The sequence below is a fragment of the Alternaria postmessia genome (genome assembly GCF_024291825.1).
Source record: "Alternaria postmessia strain BMP 2775 chromosome Unknown scaffold_2, whole genome shotgun sequence".
In the NCBI taxonomy this organism is placed as follows: Eukaryota; Fungi; Ascomycota; class Dothideomycetes; order Pleosporales; family Pleosporaceae; genus Alternaria; species Alternaria postmessia.
Genome location: NW_026260075.1, coordinates 322,033 through 346,296, shown reverse-complemented (window position 1 = coordinate 346,296; position 24,264 = coordinate 322,033). Strand labels below are relative to the sequence as shown.

The window sequence follows — 24,264 nt, the reverse complement described above, 5'->3', positions numbered from 1 at the left end:
CGGCCGAACGAAGCAAGGCAGCAGAAGCCAGCAGTTCAGGATTGATTCTCAGGAAGACATGTAGTCGGAGATTCATTTGGCATACGGCCTCACTCACTGCTCCTCATCGCGGTTACCTCATCGCACCTGCCCACCGAGATGCGCCTGCCAATCAGCGGGCCATGATGCGACTTTGTGAAGAAGGAGCGGCCCGCCTCCAGCGGGTCAACACGTCACGGCATCTGCCCACGAGTCTTGTGCCCCTTCAACCCAACGACAACTTACTGTATTACTTTCATCTCAAGACCTGTGTCGCAACAACTCTCATCATAAAAAGTCGCTCATCGTCGTGCACAGCTAACATAGAAGACGTTTGACGTCGACCCCTGCATCCTGCATACATAGCATGCAACTCCCAGCCTCGCCTATGCGCAAGACCCACGATCCTGCAGCAACGGACCAACAAGGAAACATGCTGCAGACGTAACGTCTGCTAGGCCCGCTGACGACTTGTCATCGCCAGACGTCCCTCCGTTCGTGATATCCTGGAGACAAACACATCGCGCACACCGCCTCACAACACGAATCGCAAGCACGTCGGACCAAGGCGGCAGCGCGAGATCTACTGCAATGGCGCCGAGATGTCAGCAACGAAGAAGTAGCACCGATATAACATGGATGTAGAATGTGTTTATTCATGTCGATCCTAGGAAAGGGCCAGACTCGGGAGTGAGACCTAGCTACAAGGGTATTCCTGAATGTTCTTTTCCAAAGCCTCCAAGCGCCAAAAGCTCCCGTGTCGTGATATCGTAGTTTCTCGTCTCTAGGTCATCCGCCATGCGTCATCCACGCGTTCCTACGAATTCGAAGTGAGGATGTTTGGAGGACACTCAATTGGCACTGCTAGCAGTCCTTTCCATGTCTCCTCACTCCCCTTTGTCAGCCCTCTAATAAGAGCAATGTCAAAAGCAAGCAAAATGCTGAGAAAGACCGGACGAATTTCAGGAAACAGCGCCGGAATGAGAACCAGAACCAGCCAGCCAATCCCAGGATCGCCTGATCTTGTGCTTGAAGCTGTATTTCGCGGCTGACATAGAGTTGTTGGGGGCTTCATCGTTGTCCAAGGGTACGACCTGGTCGTAACTGCTATCATTGGAGACTACCGAGTCTGCAGTGGTCGCACTGTTGACAGGTATCAGGCTCTCGCCAATCGGGGAAGTCTCAACCGCCGCAGGTACCGCAGGCATCTTAGGTGAGCTTCGGTCGGTCGAGGGCACTACAGGCGTTGTGATGTTGGAACCGCAGGTCGATGCATTTGACCACACACCCAGCGAGGGTTCTCCACCAGTTTCAGGAACGAACAGCGGATGAGCTGAGAAATAGCCATCATCTTTGTTAGCACCATCCAAGGCCTCGCCAAGATCCTTCATGTGGAGGGACTCTTTGGTCAGCGGCATTTGTGAGAATACTGAGGAATATTCTTCAGCCGGAGTTGAGAGACCTGCCTCCTGAGAGACGACATCGCCTTGGTTGCTGCCTACAAGTTGGTGTACGAAGGTTAGTAGTTGTCTCAGATGCGAATCGACCAGTGTTATCACTAACGCTGGTCACCATGGTCGTCGAAAACTCCCGTCCAATTCGGCCACCGGATCAAGCAATGGGACGTCGCGTTGTTGACCATCTTGGCCCACCTATCTACATTTTGGTGGGTGAAGTTAATTCCTGTTTCATATGTAGATTGTATAGGGACATTACTTACTGTGTGGAGTACGAGGAGTCTTCGGAGCGCGCAGGCCGCTATCGATGCAGTCCTTGCCGCAAGTCAACAGTGCGATACGGGAGAGCTCTTGCTCGAAGGGCAGGTAATCGACAACGAACCCGTCAAGCTTGAGGCACCTTATTGAACGAGTCAGTCTTTGTGATGCAAGAGGAGGGTTCTGTTTTAGGGGTTGAGCAAAAGGATATTTTGTCTCCAGGTTTGGCTCCTCACGGCCAAAATACTCAGCGATCACCACTGGAGTTCTTGTTGGGGTACAGCTCATGAATACTGAGCTTTTCCGTATGGCTCTGTCTTCTCAGCTCTACGGAATTGTTGCACGTACCATAGTGATAGCGGCCTGGCCTCCTCCAAGCCTGCGGCGATACGTCCTTTGCGCATGCTGAAGTCGTCGAGATACTCACCGGTGCCGAAGGCATAGTGCAAGACTCCTTTTCCGTCAACGCCCCTGGAAAGTATTAGCGGCAATATTCCTGTACTGAACACTGGTCGAATTCCTGCGTGCAGTGACTCACTTGTACTCCTTTTCTTTGGAATCTGCCTTTGGAACAGTCAATCCACGGACGTCGTCAGCTTTGCGCCAGTGGTCTTGACGCACGATTGGAGGTGCTGCCATGTTAAGATCTAGGACGCGCATGCCAGTCGTGGACGTGTTGCGAAAGACAGTTTCCCAGTAGACTGACTGGAGAGAGTCGTGCATACCGAACAGTCGAAGCTCCTCAAGCTCTGTCTGCTGGACGAGGGGTCTCATCTCTGCTGGGGTGATGTATGACTTATACTCGTTCGTGCCATCTTGCTGGAGGCGAGCAGGCTGACCAAGGTCTAGGATAAGCTTCGTAAGCGACGTGGACAGCTTCTCCCAGATGACAGCCATGAACGGCAAGCCGGAGATCCAACTAGGACTCATTAGCGAACAAGCAAGCGCAGCAAGAATATACACATACGTCAATTCTTTGAGCGCAGGCATCTGTTGAACGAGCTTCGCGATTTTCTCGCCCGCATCGTGCCATTCTTGTTCAGGCTTGGTGTGAGGGTGCGGCTAGTATAGCATCAGCTTCGTGTTCTTGCTCGAACCAGGAATGACCTAAAGTTGTGCAAGTATCATAACAACAATTACATCGAATATCTTCAAGGTACACTTTTCATATCCAACACCGGTGACTCTTACCTCGTTAGCATATTGCTTCTGCTCTTCAAGTATGGTGTTTTTTTCGTCATCTTTCTTCGGTGGGGTTGGCATCCACTCGCCGACGACGTAGAGCTTGGTCACTGGAGCAGAACGGTCGTAGGCATTAATGAGGTAATCATCGACCTGCTCGACAACGTGCTCCAGCGAAGAGACTACATTGCCGTTTTTGTCTCGACTGACGTCGAGTACGAAGCAGTCTTTCTTAGCGCGGTCAGCAGTAAGCGCCTTCTCGAGGATATAGGGACCTAGGTTATCCTTAAGTTCCGCCATAGTCGCGACGCGCAGTTGTGTGATTGGGTGGTTGGTCGGTTGGTTGGTTGGTTGTAGTTGGCGGTGGCACTGGTTCGGGAATAGGTGAGTTGAAGTTTTGATATAAGCGGTCTCGAGGTTGTTGCAGTCCAGATTGTAAGTGGTGCGGAACTGCAGCAGTGAGGGAAGTGATAAGAGCGTTTGCTATAGGAAGGCGATCATGGTGAAATTGCGACCCTAAACAATGACGTGGACGCATATTGGCCCATTTACGGAACGCGCTGAGTATTCACCGCACGGTCGCATCATTTGACTAATCTTTGGTGAAATTGCAAACGCCAGTCGCTCGATTGGCTATACAGCGGAAATGCGTAATCATGGGAAAGTGCACTCAAGGAAAGTCGGAAACTGCGGGGGATGATGAATTACACTTTCTGAATGGAGTGAAGCAGACAATTAGGAGCGACTATTTGCATGCGCAAGTGGATGACGACATGACATGAGCACCTTCGGGGACAAAGCAGATCGAGAATGACATACTAGAATATCGCGTGAGACTTAATGTCCAGTTGTCTCAGGTTATGAGTAGCTAAGATCCCACATTACTGTACAGCATCAAAAAAGATACTATCGATGCGCCTATACTAGTAGCTCAGGGCCGAAAGCGAGGTTTCCTCTCAGAATGTACTGTGTCCTAGTTGGTAAGTCTTATACACTACCCGCGAGTGATGGACTTCCAAGAACCGTGTGTGCATATTCTCTTGGCTTTTGACTCGTAGTTCTATACCCTCACTCTTCTCGCAGATCAAACAACCAACGCACTGCTGTCCTCGAGTTCTTCAATGGCGGACGAAGTTCAGCGTAGGCATCGCTGCTGTGGTTGTCATCGCAGATAGTTGCATCAGTGACTTTCAAGTGACATGCTGGACGGCTGAAAAGTTATCTGATAAGAGGTGATTCTGTCCCTGAGGTCGTCAAAGCCACGACATTGCTCTGTGTTGTTTTCATCTTCTTTATGAGTCAAATGCCACAGGTAGGAGCAAGCAACCAGAGACTTTAGAGAGAAGAAGAAACGACGGCACATTGTTCCCTACTACCATGGCTGTACGAAATCAGCAACCAGAAGTTCATATTAATGTTTACCATACCAGACAGAGTTTTTTTCTGAATGAAAGACGCGGGATTGGCTCAGTGGAGACTCAGTGTTTCTGCCTAGTCGTACAACGCTGAGATTAGACTTCGATTTGTGATAGCACTCTTTGGTATCCTCTCCATTCTTCTAAACGTACAATCATCGATGAATGTAGAGCGCCATGAATCACCCGGGGCATGGGAGACCAGTTGTGTGGAATACTCGGCACACCAAGAGATTAAGCATGAAATCCCATTTCTTATCTCAGCCTACGAGCTATATACTAAAGTCAGTTAGTCAAGTTCATCCACAAGGTCTTTTGGTGCCTGAATTCGTCCTCCAATGAGATCTCCAGATGAGGCCGGGCAGTTGGTCCGGATCTAAAATCTCGACTGAAGATCTATATTACTTCTTGCCATCACAAGTGGGTGTGTGAAACCAGGGTTCACATCGACCTTTAAAACTGCTTTTTCGCTGGATCTATCAGCAACATGGCGGCTTTCAGGGGCTGACAAGCCACTCGTCATGCCTGAACCAATTGATCAGTCTTGGTATACCCACGCGGTACGGATACACTTCGGGCCGGTTTTGATGCTCCTTGCACATGGCAAAAGCGACATAACCGGTGGAATGGCTCAGCCGAAGACGGCAGTTGCTTTCGCGTAGATGTAAAAGCTCATGCCGGCTTCTGTTTCTACACGCGACACAAGTCGGTGGTTGGGTTGCCTCCTGGTACGGCGGTCGTCCCGAGATGTCGCACCAATTGCGTTACCTGCGCGTTTCCGAGCACATGAAGTTCTGGTTCGTGAACGCTTATTCAGATCCAGGTCCATTCGCGGCGATTTTATATGCGTGAAACCAAAGTCTACGACAAGTCTAGGCATAGTAGGCATGCTCTAGAGCTCGATGGAGGTCTGATGTGGATCGCCTGGTAGACCGCATTTTCGGCTCCGGAATTGCAAAGCGATTGCAGTGGGCCGACAATCGGATAGTGGCGTCAAATGAGACTGGAACTGTAGAATGTGGAAGCTAGGCCCGAACAAAAGTCGGTGTCGAAGGGTTTAAGCTAAGAATCGGTAGTGCATCTTGTATCCTGTAAGGCCCTGCCCATAGTAAACAAAAGAAATTATGTAAACCAGACCCTCCACTGCATGAAGGTAGACCGCTCCTCGGAGGTTTTGACTCGGGATGTGATATTGGTTTTTTACCGTTGTTGGTGCCCAATATCAGCCACAGAAGGCGAAATGGGGCGCTCGCTACCCCACAGTATCCTAAAGACGCTTAACGCTACGATTGTGAAGGAATGGGTATCCAAACTAACGCGCTTCATATCCTGCCGTTTATTGAGACCGGACTAGTTCGGTATATAATGGTGCTTTTTCGAAACGTGGCCATGCCATGCACCTGGGTAACAATCCCGAGGAAATATGCTTTTGTTGATCGTTTGGCGACCAGGAAATCTATCAGATAGGTATGTATTAGTGATGACTCCACAATTGTAGGGCGCCAGTGTGGAGATGCAACAATTACAAATCTCCTAGGCTTGTCCTTTGCCTGTCGCGAGGTGATCCAACCTACCAACTTGCTAACATTTGCGCGCGATGGTGATCTGCACGATGCGGCCTCTAAGGGCCTTCAGTGGCAACGCATAACCACTTGCAGTGCAAGATTGTAACGGCACCCTGCGAGATGGACAAGGTTTGTTGTAGTTATGGGTGATCAGGATCCAGGAAGAGTCGAAGATTGGCGATTCCCAAGTTCCGAACTAGAATCCGAATTCCCTCATGTGTCGTAGGGAGAGTCATTGCAACGTCTTAACGCTAGGACTCTTAGTCGCTGGATTAAGACCCGAATCAAAAGCAAAGTGTTGTAACATGCAGCTCTTCACCGGCATGAATCATCAAAAGATCTGAATCGTAGTCATCGTAGGTTTCTCTGTTTAAATCGGGCCGTCATTGACAGATGGATACGAAAAAACGTGAAAACCTAAATATGTCAGAAGGAATTATCGTTCGGGACGGACTGCCGAGAGGAGTAGATGTATGTAGACAATAGTGCTGTGTCTTCACGCCTCATGACGTAGGTGCGCTTCGTGGCGGTGTCAGGAAGCCCCATCTTGTCGAACATGTATCGATAAACGTGGTATAGTAGATTTCATTTGCCTCGAAAGTGCTTGCAACTGGTCGCAGAGAGACCTAGATTGGTTGCCGGAGTCGCTGCAAGAGCAAGGAATATGCTTGCAGATCTAGGGCAGCCGCAAGGCGGAGGGTGGGAAGTCTGACATGTGGGATCTAGGATGAGATCGGAAACACCCCCACGCTAGTCTATAGCTAAGCGCCTACCACCTGGAGTGCGACCTGACTGCATCACGAAGGATGCAACACATCGTAACAATTTCAAGTGTTGACTGTGCCGTCGGCTTGATCATCCCGCTGTAGCGGGAGTGGCTGGTACCAGTGAGATGGACATGGGATGGCATAACTTCCGTTTGTGCATTCATAGGTTGTTGTGATGAATCCTCCAAAGCCTGTGACGTTATGCGCGCTTGACTGGTAATCTAAAATTGTGCAACAAATCCTTCCTCCTACACATAAAAACTTTGCGTTTCGAAGAGCTCCGACGGCGGGGTTTTTGCGTTGGATGACCAAGTTGTCACGCTCGAGAACACAGTGATGGACTAATCTTGGTTCTGGATGGATCGCGCAATCTCCGCACCTAAAATTGGTCTTTGTTCGAAGCAGCCTTGTTACCCACATCGACCCATGCCGAGTAGGAAGGTGAGATTGCTCCAGTAGCTGTCGGGTGCAGATGCGGATAGCTTGAGTATACTTTGAATGCTACGGAGAGTCGATGTGGTAGTAGCTGAGTGCGGAAGTTTCACGAACCTGGGCGGGAAAAAGTGCAAGGACGCTTCCAACTCTATGAGGTAGAGCTATACATAAGAGAACGCTTGGGATGCAGATAAGGCAATGGTGTGATTTCAAAGTGGCTAGTAGGATAGTATTCTTGATAGATTTGCTGCTACTTGAAGAGCGTGGATTGAAGTCTGAATACAATGAATTACAACAGAAGTTGTTGTGGCTGCTATCGCGGCATTTGCTGCACAGTCTAAATAATCCTTTTGCGTGGCTAAGCGTCTGGCCGTTCATCGTCTTTGATTTGTGACTTTCTGCTTGTTATAGTATTGATATTCCGTGGGAAATAGGATACATGCGGGCTAGGGATGCGGTGCAACGGAACTGTGGCCGTGGTATCGTCGGGTGCCGCCGGTGTTGCGCAGCGATCGTCGATAAGCAGAATCGCGATACGGACTTGTTTCCATGGCGCCGTATGAGGTTCGACATCGTGGGATAAAGGTCTCGAGCGTTTTCGCTAGGGTGGTGTGAAGATAAGATGGAATGTGCCAAACCGAAATGTGCTGTCGCTCAAACACTACGAGAAGAACGGCTATCCCTCGTGCCGACATTCATCTTGCAGTCTTCTTCGTCGTCCGAGTCGAGCATGTAGTCACCGGGAAAGCCTCTTAGTCCACTCTCTAGCATCCGGAAAGTTTCTGAGTATGCCTTCGAGGGAACAGCGTCCGGAGGAATGATGAGTGAAGCGACATCCATCTTGATTGACCTGGGATAGGGAATATCTCTTGGATCTTTGACGAACCAACTGGGGTCCTGCACAGCATCGAGTTTCCTTACATGATGCGAGCCCAGGTCTGAAAACCTCTCATCCAGAATCTTGCGCAGCACGCGCTCAACTTGCTCATCTGTGGGTCCCTGTACGGCTTGTCTCTGTTCCAGTAGAAGGACGCGTTCGTGCAGCTTCCGAAAGCACAGTTCTGTTCTGCGCATGAACTCATGGCTACAGGAATAAGCATGAATGAATGACCGGAATGAAAGAAGTGCTGTGCTTACTACCATGCTGCAATCTGATCGAAAGACTGATTGATCTTCTGCACCTGGAACGTGAACGACATAATTGAGCCGTATGAGAGATGTCAAAGAGTGACTGGGGATATGGGATTGGAAAATGCCCCGCGAGATTCCGCCAGTTGAGTGTAAGTGCTTGAGAGTGAAAGGCTACGTGTATGCAAAGACGAAGATGCGGTGGGGTGTGGGAAGCGAGAATTGGCAACGCTGATATACGTGTATGATCCTTAAAGGCGTGAATCCCAGAGAGGCGTTTCAAGTGGCACCAACAAGCCCGACTTCTGATATGCAGTTAGGTGGGTAGCGCGGCAGGGCCCTCGGATGGCGGGAGACTTTAATGGGCCGTCTGGCCGGTGGGGATTACAAGGTGGTCATCCAATCAAAGCTACGCGAGTATGCAGCCCTCTTAACTCCCTCGAATTGGGGTGTATCTGGGCTATACATGTCAGATCAAGCAAGAAGTCATTCGAAAAAGGGAACGGCGGAGGATACTGTCTAATAGAGGTTATTGCATAGTTAGTGCGAAGACAGGCAACGCAAGATGTAACCTTGAAAGAAATGGTCTTCCCTTTTGCGATGGATGCAATTGCGTAAGTCCCAGGGATGCAGGGGCGTGTGCAATGACACCGCCGCCCCCATCGATATGATCGACAATGCTAGCGACAAAGGTACAGGTCGATGTTGAGTGGCTTTGCCTGTCTGGGCGTGCAGGGATCCCAGATACTGTTGCCGACCCATTTGATCACAGCTCGGGGTCGTCTCACCGCGAAACAAGAAAGAGCACGCGGGGACGGGTTTCTATCCCAGCGGCGGTGCATGCCATGCATGCCATCATGTCAATCCGGTTATCACCGTGCCTCTAGGCCAAGGCTCTTCGCATGTGGTTTCCTTGCACATGGCCTTTGCGTCGCTCTATGTGGTGCTCGCCAATTCCTTTAATAGAGCTTGGAGTGATCGAGGTTTGTGACCTGATGATGTCTTTAACCGTCGTTGGCCTCGGGACGCTTGCAAATTGCGCGTCTGGTTCGTGACCATGGCGCCAGTCTCAAAGTAGTTACAAAGGGTCTTGAGCAGCGGACCTCGGGGACGACTTCCAACTCCTGAGCCACCCTCGTCATCGGTGAACTATCTGCAAGCGAAGCAACCAGACACGTCAATTATCCCGACAAACACCAGTTCCCCCTAGCATATTGCCGATTTCTAGCTTGGGAAGCCTAGAGTCAATTATGATCAGGTGTTTCTCAAGCCGCGTGCACCTGGGCAGGGAGGAGCCTGTGCGTCGCGTCTTGTCCACGCCGAACAATCGGCGATCCTCCTCACGGTCTTCCTGCGCTTGACACTGTTTTGTCGCCTTCATCATAGGCGTCGCCTCTCAGTACCTGAGGCTGAATCTTGCCATGGCTCAGCAATAGAACCACACGGCTGCCATATACTCAAAATCGTGTTTCGATTGGCTGCATCACCGATGAACCACCTTCGCAGGAATCGCGCTTACAAGGTCCACAGATGCGATGGCAATCTTGCTGACCATTGATGAGGAAGAAACATACGATTCCTCTTCAACATGGCTCCTGTGGTCATGTTTAGTTGCAGACGGTCTAAGTTCCTGTTGTCGTAAATTGTGCCCAGGGTGCTCAGCCAGCAATGTTATACTCCAAGCCATTGATCTGTACGCTTTCTGATTCGCCTTGGAATTCATCACGATCAACCTTCGGAACATCCGATAACTAACGACCAGTGTTGTACCTGTTTGGAGGACGTCAGCATACTTTTCATCGTTGCTATACAATCCAGTCATACCGCCGGGGATACAGGGTGCACACATGGCATGACTTACTGACAGCTAGCATTACTGGAGAGCATGCCGCGCGTATTGAAACCTGCATAAATGCGCACTAAAGCCTGCTTCATCGGTGATCCACGGATCACGCATCAATCACTGGGGCGTCACCCCGTATTCTAGCATCAATCAACTAAACTTCCGATGTCTTTCATTCCAGAAGCATCGAGTACCTGCCTCCGCGATCTTCAGGCGCTTGTGGTCAGTGACCGCAGATCCAGCTAGTCGGATCGTTGAAAGACGCGTCCCGTTCATAGATCTCAGCCACCTCCACAGAATTCGAGTTTGCGCGCGTTGGTTTCAGATCACGTTCTCCACTATTCGGGTGTATATCTGTATATGCACGGGTCTCTGATTGCTGATTAGAAGGCGGTATCGCTGATAGCCCTGGAGTATCAGCGGACCACATGGCGCCATTGCTGAGCTGACAAGTCGGATGATTCTCGAACAAACAGGGTAAACACAAGTATCCTAGCCCTTCGTGTCCGGCTGCTTGACTTCGGTAGTTGGATTCCATCCCCGTCTGGGAATCCTGCCACGTATATTGGGCTAATGCAGCCTCCCGAGCACTTTGTCTGCAGCAGTGCACTGGGCTCCGATATGGCACCGGAATCCGGTATAGAATAATCAGTCCCGCTGGCCGCTAGCTTCACGAGGAACAACTCTTGGTAACCGTGAGAACGTGTATGCTTAGACCGCAAGAGCTGATTAGAGTTGGGAAAGGGTCGGTCCGGTAACAGCATTAGACATCGTTCAAATCTTCTTCTCTGAATCTAGTGACCTATCGACTCGCGCCATATGCATGCCTCACCAGTTCTGGACAAGATTATCACATCGACGATGATTTACGGGAGCTCCACACAAAGACTGGTCGCCTCCCTTCGCTAAAGACCACAACATGACTCTTCTGGCACGTCTTTCTATCGCACGTGTGCATGCGTCAAAGGGTAGTTTTATTCATCAACTCCGCTAAGGTTCAAGCAAATAAACTGCACATCGGTCCCAGACCCGAGCTTCCTACTCTGGAAAGAATCACATTTCCAGGCCATTTCCAGGCTTATTCTCGCTTGGCATTTCGCGAGGTTCATACAAAAGACCACGCCGTACCAACAACCGGATCGCTTGACGCATGCAGCAAGGGCTGGGACGCCGCGGCAAACCCGCGGTACTCTGGACCGCTTATACAAGCTTCCCGATCCTCGCTTTCGCGTTAGAAGGATCCGAAAAGACCACCGGTGTTATATCTTAGGCAGTCGATGGTATTTCCGCAGGAACCTGACGTCGCTAGTTCATAGATCCCGCACTTTAGGCGGGAGCAGATATAGCGATTCCCACAACGTCCCCACCCGGTGAATACCCTCACGGTGGGTCCCCAGACATCCAGCGCTCCCCGATCCCTGTGTCAGTCTTGTCACTGACTCGCAGACATCTAATTTAGGATGTGGGACGTATACCTGCCCTATTAAGACTTTGAATTGCCGAATATGAATGCTATGCCCATAGACATGGGAAAGACATACGATTGTAAGCTTTTACGACTGTCGGCGAAGCCGGTGGAATCGTCCTTCCTTGCGCGGTAACGGCAGGCTCCTAATTTGGCAAACATAATTGTCATCGTGGTCAGTGCTGCTATGAAAAGTTGTGTTCAATGCATCTGATGCACACTGGATTGCGCGCTGAAACTTTATGTAATCCTCGGTACTGTAAAATGATTTCTGACAACTATCAATCCCACGCGGGAATTACTTCATGTCCCAGTACGAACCTTAGCTGAGGAGGAGGCCTGCTAAGAGCTAAACGAGGTATAGAGAGATATACATCAATCAGGAAGGAAGACAAACGTACAGAATCTGCAGAGAGTTATTCACAAAATGTGAATGAAATGATAAATATTAACAAGAAGAAAGAATCGGTTATATAGCTTCATTGAAGCGCCTTCGTCATATATCTTGTAGACTCCACAGTCATATATCACTCGTCCCGAGGCGTTCAAACACCTAATTGAACAACTCTATCGCATCCAAAATCACATTTGGAGCCAGAAAGCCAGTACCGGAACTTCCGCTCGTACAGCTAATCTTGATGGTGTTGCTTCCGCTAACCAACGTACCAGCTGGTATATCATAGTTGTAGACCTCGCCATACCCCCGATATGCGCCTCGAGTCAAACCACGCGAATCGATCTTTGTTGGCGCAGCAGGTGTGGCAACACTGAAGCTATTGACTACAATCGATGGACGACAACCAGCGAAGGAGAGTGTGGTACCAACACGGAGTGTCGCCGCGGCGGTAGAGGTGCCCGAAAACTTGATGGTAAGGGGGTTGTTGTCTTTGACGATAGCCATGGGGACACTGTCAAGGGTGCTAGAGCCAACTGTATACGTCAATGGACCCCAGGATGCCATGCGCGAATCTGTGGGGTGCATTCGCAATTGCTTGTCTGCGTTGCGGAAGCCTTTGGGCTGGCCATCCCATTCGCCGATGCGCCAGACTGAAGTCTTGGTTTCGGTATCGGCAGCAATGTTCGCAGTGGTTGCCTTTCCGGCTGAGACTGTCACACTGGCGGCTTTGACCTTGAACTCCCCCTGGTAGAGGACCTGGGTGTAGGTGCCAGGCCTCATTGCTGGCGATGTGAATTTGCCGCTGCTATCAGCGTACGCCCAGTATTGGGATGCATCGTTGTACCAGTGCAACACCCGTTGGAAACTGGAGCTAACACCTGTTGCCGTTCCAGTCACTGTACCCCTGGCGGATGGAGCCACATAGCCTGTTACACTAAGGTCCTTGAAGAATGTAGTGTCCATACTGGAGCCACCTGCGGGTATACCAGAGCGAGAGAAGGCTAGGGCATACGGCCCGTGCAGACCCTGACGGAACTTCTCTGTTTGAACGTGGCCTGAAATGTACGCGTATGAAATCAGTGTATGCCTCATATGCAGTTCTTACAGGGTCATTCCTTACCACTGTTCATGTAGAATGTCAATGAAGTGTAGTCTCCTAGAGCGAGGGTATACAAAGTCAGTATATGTCTCATATTCAAGTTGTAGAGAGACATCTCTTACCTCCATTGTTTGTGTTGATGTCGCGGTGGAAAGGGCCACCGGATGAGGCTTCGTAAGAGTAGGAGTTCATAAGGAAGCAGGCGTGAACTGCGTCGGTACCATCACGATAGACACAGTGCTAAAACACGTCAATAAAGAAACTCAGTAAGATGATGGCTTGGAGGGACACTTACTGTAGTGTCGTCAATGAAGCGCTCACTCGAGTAAAATTTACTTCGCGTTTGCCCATTTACTACAAACACATCTGACCCTTCGACCGTCGATGTCGACCCAACAGTTGTTGATACGACGCCAAAGGGATACTCTAGTGGTAGAGCGCTACTTTTCAGACGAGCGATGAAGCGCAATTCACCGATGCTGGGCTCGGCAGTCGTATATGTCGCCATGTATATTGTCGCTTCGCCGGACTTCGCGACAAGGTAGTGCGTCAAGGTACTAGTCGTGCAAGTAACCTTGACATATTGGCCTGATTCATTCTATCAGCTCCCAATCCCGAAGTAAGGGATATATAACTGACTGCTAATCGTCTCGTACTTGACAGTTGCAGTGCCTAGCCCAGACGAGATGTGCGATCCCTTCTCCGACGACTGCAACTCTTCTCCTCGGTATTTGATCGAAGTGATATCACAGCTCTTTGCATTGACGGTAAAGATGAGGGGATTGGACGCGCCAGTATCAACAACGATGTTGTCCCCACTCTGTGAGGCGCCAAAAGCGGCCAGTGCCGAGGGAGAGAGCGTGGCCGCAGCCAACAGTGCGCTCTTGAACAACATGGCAAGAGACGAAGGTTTCGAAACGATTGATCAACAGAATGGCCAGTAGAAGTCAAAGGAATAGCACAGACTTGTAAAAAGAATGTTGGTTTGATACCCTTACCTATATGCTCACCTCTCGAACCAACAGCAAGGACTTGCTACATTGTGCAATACCAGTCGGTTGCAAATGCTCCGAAATACTCATCACGCCCACCCGGGTCTTCCACTAGCCAGAAAGCTTCCACATCTCTTATCCAAGAAAAGCCACATTTGCGGTCGTTTGACATCCCAATTCACCGCACTATGAGACCGAAAGGGCGGGTGGTATACTAAGCAGAGGTAGTGATTCATGCTGGGTACATACACCTCGGCATGAGATCGCTTTAATTCCCCGGATCGACAATATTGAGTGATGATGTTGGCCTAGGGGCTAAGATTGCTATGAGGGGTGGATGATTCCGGAGTCCGGGGTATATGCACAATTAGTGGCGGAACATCTTGGCCTGTAAGACAAGCACTATGGAACAACTTGGCTGGACTGCATGGGGTAACGCCGTTGCCGATATGGTCAAAAAAGTCCGGAAAATCGGTCGCAAGGAGCGAATAAGGGTTTCATGTAGAGATGGGACGTTATTGAAATGGCAAAAAAGCGTCGCGGTAAGTCGTCTGCAAGGTGGGTGTGCTACGGCTCTTCTGGATATTAAGGTTTGAAATAGAGCCGAGGACTCGCGAGACATTAGTTCTTTCGTAAACGCGAATAAGACTATATATGAAGGCACGTCAGAAACAGTTAAAAGAACGAATGTTACTAAAGATGACCCTAGCCACAGTGCGATATTCCCTTGTCGCTCAATCATCGCCACCTGGGCAGTCATTTCTGTACAGTGGATTGACTTCCACCTCTCGGCACCAAAGCGCCCACGGCCTCGTCAGTGTGCCTGAAATCGACTCCCAGGCATCATGGCATTCGCTGTCGCTCAAGTACTTCAAATTACCGCCCTCAACCTTGGCATGTCCTGACTTGATCTTCCCACCAGCTTGAACATCTACCTTGCCTTCAAGCGCGTAGCCGGTGTGGGCGTTCAATATTGTCATGGCCGTCGTTTGCGCCGTGGCTGCCTCCCTTGTGTATATCGCTTGGTAGACAGCTTCCTCGATGCCGTGCGCGACGGTCGTAAAGCCATGGCCTTGGAGCAGAACAACTGCGTGATCAGGCTCCATCTTGGGCTCTGCGGATGAACCACCGAGCTGCGTCGGCAGAGCGGAGCGTACTTTTGAATATATGAAGCCAGTTGAAGTTGCTGGTTTAAATGCAGCTGCGAGGGACGAGCCAAGTGTACTATCGCGGACAAGGAGGTCATGCTTGGAGCCTGATGGGTAGTGGCTCGAGGCATCCCAGACTGGAACGTTGGTACCTAGATCGAATGCATCAGCGCCTGGCAAGATATTGTGGTTCGGGAAACTTACCCAAGAAGCCAGCCATGTGTATGGTGTTCTTCAGTGGCACACCGCTTACACAATACGGCAGCACGTCGGCAGCATGGCTATGCACCACACAGTTGATGGCAGGAAATCTCTTGTATATCTCACTATGGATGTGCCTCTCGAGGTAGCCTGGCTTCGCATTCTTCTCGACCGCCTCCGCACCGTCCACGTTGTATTCAACCAAATCGTCTTGTGAGCTGACGAGTGCTGGCGGCATGTTACAAGGCATCCAGAAGGTCGTAGGGTTATCCGGCGACCGCACCGAGATGTGTCCATATGCGTCTAGGATTTTTGCATTGTGGAGGATATGGCAGGCTGTAACCAGGCCCTTGAAGAGGTCTTCAAGGCCTACCTTTTCGCGTTTCGGGAAGTATCCAGCGGACATTTTTCAGAGATACAGTTAGTGCTTGCGACATCTTGGGTTGCGGCATGTGCAAGTTGTATAGAGATGCTGTTCCTGCTTCGCGCATCCGATGACGTGCGTTGCCCGCGGGCGGGGGCGGGGAAATGACTGGCGGGTGCACCGCTCCTGGGCCAGCAGTTTCCAAGCATCTTCAACCACACTACAGCATCGACGAACCTATATCCACCCACTCCAAGCATACCCTTTGCTTCCATACACGAACACTGGAGAAGAGTTTAGGTTGATTCCTCACTGTATGCGGCATAAGAAAACTATCGTACATTGTTTGTTGGCGTGTTCATCCACTCAGCCATTGATGTTGCCATCCACCATCCCCTTTAATTCATTGTATGCTCGTTGTCTATATCTGTGTATGCGATGTGCCAAACGCCGTGTTTCACCACAAGCGTGCAGAAAGCTCTATGAGCTGGACGTGTCAGTCCAATGGTTGATATGCCGTTAACCCCTTCGTGTGCCTGAACTGGACATTGCTGCCAGTGCCGACTACAGTAAGGTTGCCTAGCCGCATCCTACAAGTCCCCTGAATGTCCATACTTCCAATGCCTGTCACGGCTGGCGAAGTATCCCACCCAGATGTTCTCTTTTGTGGATGACGCCGGTAGTATGCATCAACGTCAGATCTCCCCTTTGCGTACGTCGGTCACAGCTTCTCTCTGTCATGTGTATCGTCTTCTTTCCCTCATCAACCCATCTCCACGTCAGCGTCTTGCTCTCCCATACCATCCACAAGATCACTGTCGCCACTCTCCCCACTTGTCTCCTCGCTGTCGCTGTCTTCGTCCACAATCTTGCCTTCCACCTCGCACTTCCTCGCATAACAACAGCCGTTCGATTCTTCTTTACCACCGACCCCAATCCCAATGTACAAGCCCTGTTTCACCTCCTCGATAATCTTATCAAGGTCAACCGTGCAGTCGCCATCGTTCTCGTAGATAATCTTCTTGGCTCGGCTATTGGCTGCTGCCTTTGTGGAATGCACCGAAGTGATGTGCGCGGTGCCGATGTTATCATGAAAGCTCGAGGCGGTCGGATAGCAAGTATCGGTCACGATGTATATCATATAGGGACCCGAGGTCGCAGCGTTTACGATGGTAGCGATTGGCGGATTGGGTTGTTCGATGCTTTGCTGAATGTACGAATCGCCGTCGTGGATGTTTTGGTTGTTGTTGTCGTTATCGTAGGAGTGTTGGGTAGGTGTAGGCCCATCCTTGCTGTTCATGAAATGGTGGGTGTTTTGAGAGTCGGGCGCCATCGCAGGCGACGAGCTCTTCTCCAACAGCACAGCTAACGGAGAGTAACGACAACTGCGGCGAAATATAAAAATGCGAGAATAGGACTATTATCGCAAAAAAGAAAAAAGAAAGAAAGAGAGACCAGTTGGCTCCTGCAAGATATGCAATGCCACCACACTTTCCAAACGCAGCCCAAAAAAACCGACGCAAAAGTCTACGATGTTGCAAGCATGGGAATCTGACGCACAAAGAGGGGTTTTCTGAAAAAAGCGATGCGCGGCTAGACCGCATTTCTAATTTATAATACTCACAGTGCGTCGAGTGGGCGCGGCCGTGTGCCAGTATTTGCTCCGCGGAGGACAGAAATGCGAGAAGAAGGCTTCTTTTTAGCTTATGGGAAGTGGCGAACATTCCCACAAAGAGCACATGAGGCTCGCGACACTTCCTCTGCATTTGCCACACAGGGCAAGCAGGGAAGATGTTAGGGATCTCACGCGCATCACCAACCATGCCTCAGCCACAGCTTAATGCCCAAAATTATATTCGAGAAAATTCCTTTTTCCTTGCAAAGGTGATCTGTCGGCGAAATACAAGTCAAAAGTTGTTGATCTTGCAACAAATAGGGCGTTGGTCACTGGGGTCACGCGGAGATCATGGACAAATCTAAAGACTTGTAGCAACTCTGCCCGAGCTGCTGCGTGACTTTTCTGCCCGACCTCGCCGCCGGATGCGATGGGTGGGGTTTCGCGTCGTTGCCAGTCCCATCATGGGCCGAAAAGAAAAGAAGAAGCCGCTGGCATGTGCGAGCGGTACGTAGAAATGATCAGCTACCGCTTAGATCTAGAGTGCCCACAGTCGTGACCCTGGCTGCAAACGTGTTCTAGACACTGTGGACCTGGTGGTCCCTGAAGTTGAGTAGTGTAGTGCGGCTCCAGGTGCCGACGACGAATCACACGTCTTGGAAACGCGCTTAGCGTACTGGAGCAGATTCCGAGATCAGATGCTAGTTCGTGACGTTGTCCAAGGATACCCGATCCCTGCATTGTGCACCGCGGCATCCGATTGCGGGAGAGCTGGTTAGCGGTCCATCCGGTTGATCGGGTGAGAACACTGGGCCTGAGGCTGAAAGTCCTCGAACCTGGGACCGCAAGGCTTAGTCTGCAACTTACTTTTACTAGCTTACCATGTCTTTGTTGCCGACCGGCAGATGTTGTTGCAAAGCCAAAAGATGTCGGAAGACCTGGCATCGGCACGGCAGGTCACATTCCCACAACTACATCGACATCTGATACCTTCCTCGTCCTCATCCTGGTTGTCAGTCTGTACCAACAAAGTCCTGGGTACTGATCTCTGTAGCGAACCAAGAATGTCTTGGAGCAGTTGAGGTTTTGCGATGCATGCAACACGCCAAGTCAGATTTTCACAAATCACATTATATGTAGTCATACAGGATCCAAGACAGATGCAGCCCACTCTCCACCTGCCGTCATGTTTGTTTGCTATGCCAGGCCTAGCGCCACCAGCTCCGTACGCTGCTAAGTTTATCCGTCCCTATAATACAAAAGAGAGAAAGGAGACCATGGTAGTGCCATGGGAAGAAGACAGGATGAGTTTACTCCTCCTTTTGTGTCGCCGACTGGGCTTCGCTGGCTGGCTGAGCCTCCTCCTGATGCTGCTCAACGCTCTTTTCCTTCTGTTGGTCCTCGGCGACCTCGACAGTTGGTGGAGCCTCGCTGGCTTCAGGAGCGTTGGCTTGTTCCTGCGTCTCGGGATTACGGCCCTCGGCGTCAGGATGGGGAGGGGCAACGCCATTTTCCTCAGCATCGCCATGTGAGTCCACGAGGCCCTCATAGATCTCGTGACCTTCACCATCGATAATACGGGTCCGGGTCTCGTAGCGGGTCTTGAAGCTGACTTTGCCGGCAAGTGCTGATACCTCATCATCGTCGAGGATACGGCCGTTCTCGTCGCGGTACTCAATACGCTCTTCTTTCGATACAACCGGGAGGTCCTTGGGAGGCTCCTGAGGTGGCTGGGAAACTACCGCTTGTTCAGACATCACATTCTCCTGCTTCGGCTCCTTTGCTTCCTGGATTGGTTGCTGATTTTGCTGCTGATTTTGCTGCTCCTTGGGTTGCTCTTGCTGAACTTGGGGAACGACTTCTGGTGCGGCTTGGACTGGAGGCGCAGGAGGTGCTGAAGAAGGTACAGCGACAGATGCTACCGGCTCAGAGTGCATGGTGTTGTATGCTTCATACTGGAATCAGTTAGTAGGTGTCGGCCGTTCACCATGTGAAGAGTACTTACAGAAGTGAGGAAGTTGTTGCAGTCCCAGTCCCAAGAGTCGAAGAGCTTGACATTGTTGCAAGCATCCTTGGTCCATGCGTTGCCGTATGCTAATGGAGAGTATACGGTGAAGACCATGATGGCGATAGCCAGGAAACCAACAGCTGCTGCTTGACCGATAGCAGGGTACTGCCTCAGGCCAAAGATGCTGAAGCGGTAGCTTACAAAGTCGAAGATCTGGCAAAGAGCGAGAATGGCAAAGTAAAGAGCGGGTAGGTAGTGGTGCAAGAACAGTTGACGCGCCATCAGGTAGAATGGGAAGTAATGGAAGGCCCATCCGAGAATACTCATGCCGACCTCGTAGTCGAAACGCTTGAAGGTGACATTGCTGTAGTCGCGGTAGCCGCGCTGCCAGCGAAGGATTGCGATACCCTTGATAGCAATGTAGAGAGCAATGAGCGCGCTAGAGCTCCACCAAATCACTGGGTTACCCAAAAGGTAGATCTGACGGTTGTGCTTGCCCCAGAAGTTGATACCGCGGCGTAGGATTGGCCAAGATGGAGGGCGAGAATCCCAGGCATGCGATTCAGTAAGGCCAGCGTTGGTCTTCCACATGACCTTCTGCAATTCCCAGAACTTGCCGAAAAACCCGGGGTTACGGTAGTTGACCTTCTCGACCTCACCATCCACCATCAACGGGTGGACATTGCCCTCGATGTACCAGATGCTGTTGGGCAAGGTACCTTGCCTAGCGCAGGTAACCTCTTGCTGCTCAAAACCCCAGTCGGGAAGCTTGACTTTGTGCGAGAATAGCGCGCAGCCAGTCATGACGTGGACAAGCCTAAACTTCGTCTGGATAGTTCGGACGCGCTTCTTAGCCACGGCTCCGTCAGACTTGCTCTTAACAATCTCAATACGGAAGAGGTCGTTCGCGTCGCCCTCAAAGCCTTCGTAGCCGTACGCAGAAACTTCGTTTTGCCAGTCAGCCTCAGTAACAGGCGCGCGGACATCGTGGGAGTGAAGGCGGCGATCGGTAGTGATATGGTAAAGACGAATGACACCACCATCCTCGATGTAATCTGGGCCGACGTTGTCCCATGCCTTTGGGCTTGTGAGGTTTGGTCCATTGTAGTCTTCAGGCATGATCGGCAGAGTCTGGTTCTCTAGAATCCAGATATTGTTCTCGTCCTTGTGGGGATAAAGCGTGATTTGTTGCTGCTTGCTACCGGTTGGGTACATGTGACTGTGTGAATGAAGGTATCCACCCTGAGTGTTCCAGTGGCGCAGAGAGACACGGCTTCCATAGGCGACGTCAGCAGGAACAGCTTGCATGCCCTTGGAGTTCAGTGTCGCTTGGAATTCCGAGGACATGAAGCCGTCACCTTCGCCAGGGTTGACCAGGCAGAGGAAATGGATTCCGAACATGGCCATGTAGAACGAGACAGGAATGACAATCAAGCAGAACATGCGGGCGAAGAAGTGCTTGAACCATAATCGTGGTGTGACGTTCTTGGTGTCCCCAAGAAGGACCCAGAGTTGCACAAGCGTCAAGCTGCCGACCCAGGCAATAGTAAATAGGCCAACCCACTTGACACTGACTGTTGCGCCGAGTCCAACACCGGAAGTGACCAACCAGAACCACCAGGATGGCTGGAAGGCCTTTGCGGGTCCTTGTTCGTGCTGGTTCATGAAGCTTGTCCAGGCGAGTGCGGTAAGGGCTGTGAAGATGACGAGCGGCGAGTCGAGGAGGATAAGGCGGGACTGGGTCACGAGTGCGTTGTCTAGCAATGGTTAGTATATATGGTGATAGATGGATGTGTGCGTCCTACCGAAGATGACGAGGCCAGCACCCAGGGCTGCGGTGGTAGTACGGCAGCCAGCAGCCTTCAGAGTAAGGAACATGGTCGGAATCGTCAGAATACCGAGGATGGCGGGCAACATGCGCATAGTGACATATGGAACCTTGGGCTCCAGGTAATCCTTGCCAATATCCTTGAAGTCGAAGTTTCCGTCAAATCCACCTAACCATCCTGCCAATGTGATGAGGAGTTTCGCAAGCGGAGGGTGGACATCCATGAAGAACCTGCCCTTGATGTATTTCGACGCAAACCCACCGAAGCTGAGATGTAAGTCAGCGAACAAGTTCTTTAGATTCTTGCTTAGACGATGCGGCTTACTGGACTTCGTCGAAGACAACGCTGGTCGGCTGTTGAATGCGGAAGAGGCGTACAACAGCAGCCACGCCAGTCAACATGGCCAACAACGACCAGTCCGATCCGGGGAGGTTGAAGATATCATGGTCTTGCACTCCCTCGGAGGTGTAGCCTTGGACATTCTGCTGCTGCTGATGCTGCGTCTTTTGCTGCTTTCGGCCGTTGGGTGCTGGCGACCGCGACTTGGAACGCGACTTGGATCTCTTCGATTGGGGCTTCTCGCCTAGGTAGGCATTGGATGCCGATAGGCTCGCCATGACGGCGGGAGGTGACGATGTGTCGTGGCTCGATCAGCTGGTAGACGGCGTTGTACCAAAAGTTGGGAACGCTGCGGAGTTGCAACTATAGTCTGGGTGGAAGGCGCTTGGGGCCAATGTCGTAACAAAAAGAATTAAAGAGAGTTGAAAAAGAGTTCCATCAAGATGAGAGGAGAGAAGAGGTGGGAGTCTCAATGGTAGGCGCAACAGTTCAAGCTAGGGGGAGGGTCCCGCGAGGAGTAGTGGTTGCGTTGCGTACCAATTAACCCTAGTTGCAAGCTGTTCCTTACGACGGGCCTTACCGAACTGGGAGGGCTGAAAATAGGTCAAGGCCCGTATAGAACAATCACTCCACGCAATGTTCTGTCCAAGTTGAAGAGTCCAGGCGATCTTTCCGGCAATAGTGGTCTGACGACTTGACAGCGTTCGCAAGCTGAGGCGCCTTGGGTATTGCGCCGAGTGCTTCACCTTGACATGTGTGGCTCAACTGTGGCTGAAAATCGTCGGCCCGGAACATCTTTCTCGCAGCAGCGGGCCTGTTGTACTATGGGAACTTTGCGACAACTCCAAGCCCAGTCGCCGCTACCCCATCGTCCGCAACCGCCCCACGCGATCTACGCGCAAGCCAGTAACAGCAGGTAGTCGCGATTGAGATCTTGCTCCCGGCGCCTAGAAAGAACCCCTTGTTCCTGCCCTGGCGATCGGTTTACCTATCTTTTGCGACTCGTAAACAGGACTACCGATACCATCCCTCGAACCCGTAACGAACATCATCACAACGCGCCATGGCCAATTCCAACGGTGAAGGCGCTCCTGCAGGACCGCCAGAGCTCGACGTCAAGCCACCAGAGAACCTGGTTATCCCCCCACCCAACGTGCGCGAAACGATCGCAAAGACGGCTGATTTCGTCGCCCGCCGAGGCGAATCACATTTCAATGGACTGAAGCAGCGCGTCACGTCTGATCCTTCAGCTGCGAACAACCGTAACTTTGTATTCGTTTTGGAGGAGGACCCCTACAATGCCTACTTCCTGTGGTATCTTCAGCAACTCAAGGAGGGCCATGGGCGATCAGCTGGAAGTGCTAAGCAAGTGGTTGACAACAAACCCAAGGGTCCTCCAGAACCGCCCAAGTTCCGCTTTTCCGCGCGTATGCCCAACATCAGCGCAAAGGATTTGGAGGTGTTGAAGCTCACTGCTCTGTACACGGCGCGCGTGGGTGAGAACTGGTTGAAGGACTTGCGCAACCGTGAGTCTGGCAACTTTCAGTTTGATTTTCTCCGACCAAATCACAGCTTCTTCCAGTTCTTCCGATCGCTCGTTGAACAGTACAAGATCCTGCTTGAGGAAGAAGCCACAGTCGAGGCACGCATCGAGGAGTTGCAGCAAAACATCAAGAACCGATTCCATGTGTTAGATCGCGCCAAGGGACGCGCCGAGTACGTCAAATATGTGACTGCACAGAAAGAGAAAGAGGAGAAGAAGGTGGAGGCCGAGAAGCAAGAGTATGCGACGGTCGACTGGCACGACTTTACAGTCATCGCGACTGTGCTCTTTGATGAAGCTGACGATGCAGCGGATCTGCCTCCTCCCGCACAGCTGAATGATCTGCAGTCGCAGTCGCTCGAACAGAAGGCTGCGGTCTCACTATCAACAAGGCGTCTCGAAGAAGCCATGCCCGACGAGATGACTTACTACAACGTCTCACAGCAGCAGGTCCCACCGCCTCAGATGCCGCCAAACTACGCCCCTGCCGCACCACCTGTGCAGCCACCCTATGGCGTACCGTCCTACGCGCCTCCCCCTATGCCCGACTACCGGACGCCGGCACAGATATCACGCGAGGAAGAGCAAGCTCGGCAGGCAAGGGAGCGTCAAGCGGAGAACGAGCAGCGCGCACGCGCTCAGGCTGCTGCCAGAGGAGCGCCTGGTCGCATTGTCACAGACTACGTTCCCCGCGCTGCCGCAAAGAAGGCAAACGTTCCGATGGCCGTATGCCCTAACTGCAAGCAGCAAATCCCCTCAAACGAGATGGACGAGCACGTTCGCAGTAAGTTTTCCCCTTTTTCTATTTTTCCAAGAGCCTTTACTAACGCTGTATGCTAGTCGAATTGCTTGATCCACGCTGGAAGGAACAGCGCGACAAGGCGGAAGCCCGGTACTCTACCACGATTAACACCGCCGACGTTGCAAACAACCTTAAACGTTTCGCTAGTCAGCGCGAAGATATCTACGATGGTGCTACAGGATTACCCATATCTGCAGAGGAAGAAGCTCGGAGGAAGAAAGCTGCATTGTCGTACGACGGCCAGCCTGATCCTGCCAAGGACGCTGCCCGTCTTTCGCAAATGCAAAGCATGAATGTCCAGGAGCAGCTTCGCAGGATTCAAGAGAAGCATCGCCAATAGGGCGTGGATACGAGTAAGTCTTGATTTTTCTTCCACGTGATTCGTTGTTCAGGA

At 51.3% G+C, this 24,264-nt stretch overlaps 7 protein-coding genes across 7 annotated transcripts; 1 reads left to right on the top strand and 6 right to left on the bottom strand.

The window, feature by feature from the left end:
- Window positions 1-980: 980 nt before the first annotated feature.
- Window positions 981-3,215, bottom strand: J4E82_000540 (uncharacterized protein; the record flags this gene model as incomplete). Its single annotated transcript, XM_051726861.1, has 7 exons — window positions 981-1,516; window positions 1,582-1,674; window positions 1,739-1,875; window positions 2,082-2,204; window positions 2,272-2,652; window positions 2,701-2,795; window positions 2,925-3,215. 7 exons carry the CDS (start codon window positions 3,213-3,215, stop codon window positions 981-983), a joined length of 1,656 nt encoding a protein of 551 aa, XP_051593286.1.
- Window positions 3,216-7,751: 4,536 nt separating this feature from the next.
- J4E82_000539 (uncharacterized protein) lies at window positions 7,752-8,296 on the bottom strand (the record flags this gene model as incomplete). The annotated part of the gene is made up of 2 exons (XM_051726860.1): window positions 7,752-8,181; window positions 8,235-8,296. 2 exons carry the CDS (start codon window positions 8,294-8,296, stop codon window positions 7,752-7,754), a joined length of 492 nt encoding a protein of 163 aa, XP_051593285.1.
- A 3,790-nt stretch (window positions 8,297-12,086) lies between these two features.
- On the bottom strand, window positions 12,087-13,924 carry ASD1 (aspartate-semialdehyde dehydrogenase-like protein; the record flags this gene model as incomplete). The annotated part of the gene is made up of 5 exons (XM_051726859.1): window positions 12,087-12,985; window positions 13,051-13,086; window positions 13,152-13,269; window positions 13,325-13,617; window positions 13,669-13,924. The coding sequence occupies 5 exons, from the start codon at window positions 13,922-13,924 to the stop codon at window positions 12,087-12,089; spliced, it is 1,602 nt and encodes a 533-aa protein (XP_051593284.1).
- An 831-nt stretch (window positions 13,925-14,755) lies between these two features.
- Window positions 14,756-15,776, bottom strand: J4E82_000537 (uncharacterized protein; the record flags this gene model as incomplete). Its single annotated transcript, XM_051726858.1, has 2 exons — window positions 14,756-15,321; window positions 15,374-15,776. 2 exons carry the CDS (start codon window positions 15,774-15,776, stop codon window positions 14,756-14,758), a joined length of 969 nt encoding a protein of 322 aa, XP_051593283.1.
- Window positions 15,777-16,497: 721 nt separating this feature from the next.
- Window positions 16,498-17,034, bottom strand: J4E82_000536 (uncharacterized protein; the record flags this gene model as incomplete). The annotated part of the gene is made up of 1 exon (XM_051726857.1): window positions 16,498-17,034. The coding sequence occupies one exon, from the start codon at window positions 17,032-17,034 to the stop codon at window positions 16,498-16,500; it is 537 nt and encodes a 178-aa protein (XP_051593282.1).
- A 1,625-nt stretch (window positions 17,035-18,659) lies between these two features.
- Window positions 18,660-21,803, bottom strand: J4E82_000535 (uncharacterized protein; the record flags this gene model as incomplete). The annotated part of the gene is made up of 4 exons (XM_051726856.1): window positions 18,660-19,304; window positions 19,355-21,114; window positions 21,163-21,452; window positions 21,511-21,803. The coding sequence occupies 4 exons, from the start codon at window positions 21,801-21,803 to the stop codon at window positions 18,660-18,662; spliced, it is 2,988 nt and encodes a 995-aa protein (XP_051593281.1).
- A 785-nt stretch (window positions 21,804-22,588) lies between these two features.
- Window positions 22,589-24,210, top strand: J4E82_000534 (uncharacterized protein; the record flags this gene model as incomplete). Its single annotated transcript, XM_051726855.1, has 2 exons — window positions 22,589-23,852; window positions 23,909-24,210. 2 exons carry the CDS (start codon window positions 22,589-22,591, stop codon window positions 24,208-24,210), a joined length of 1,566 nt encoding a protein of 521 aa, XP_051593280.1.
- Window positions 24,211-24,264: the final 54 nt, after the last annotated feature.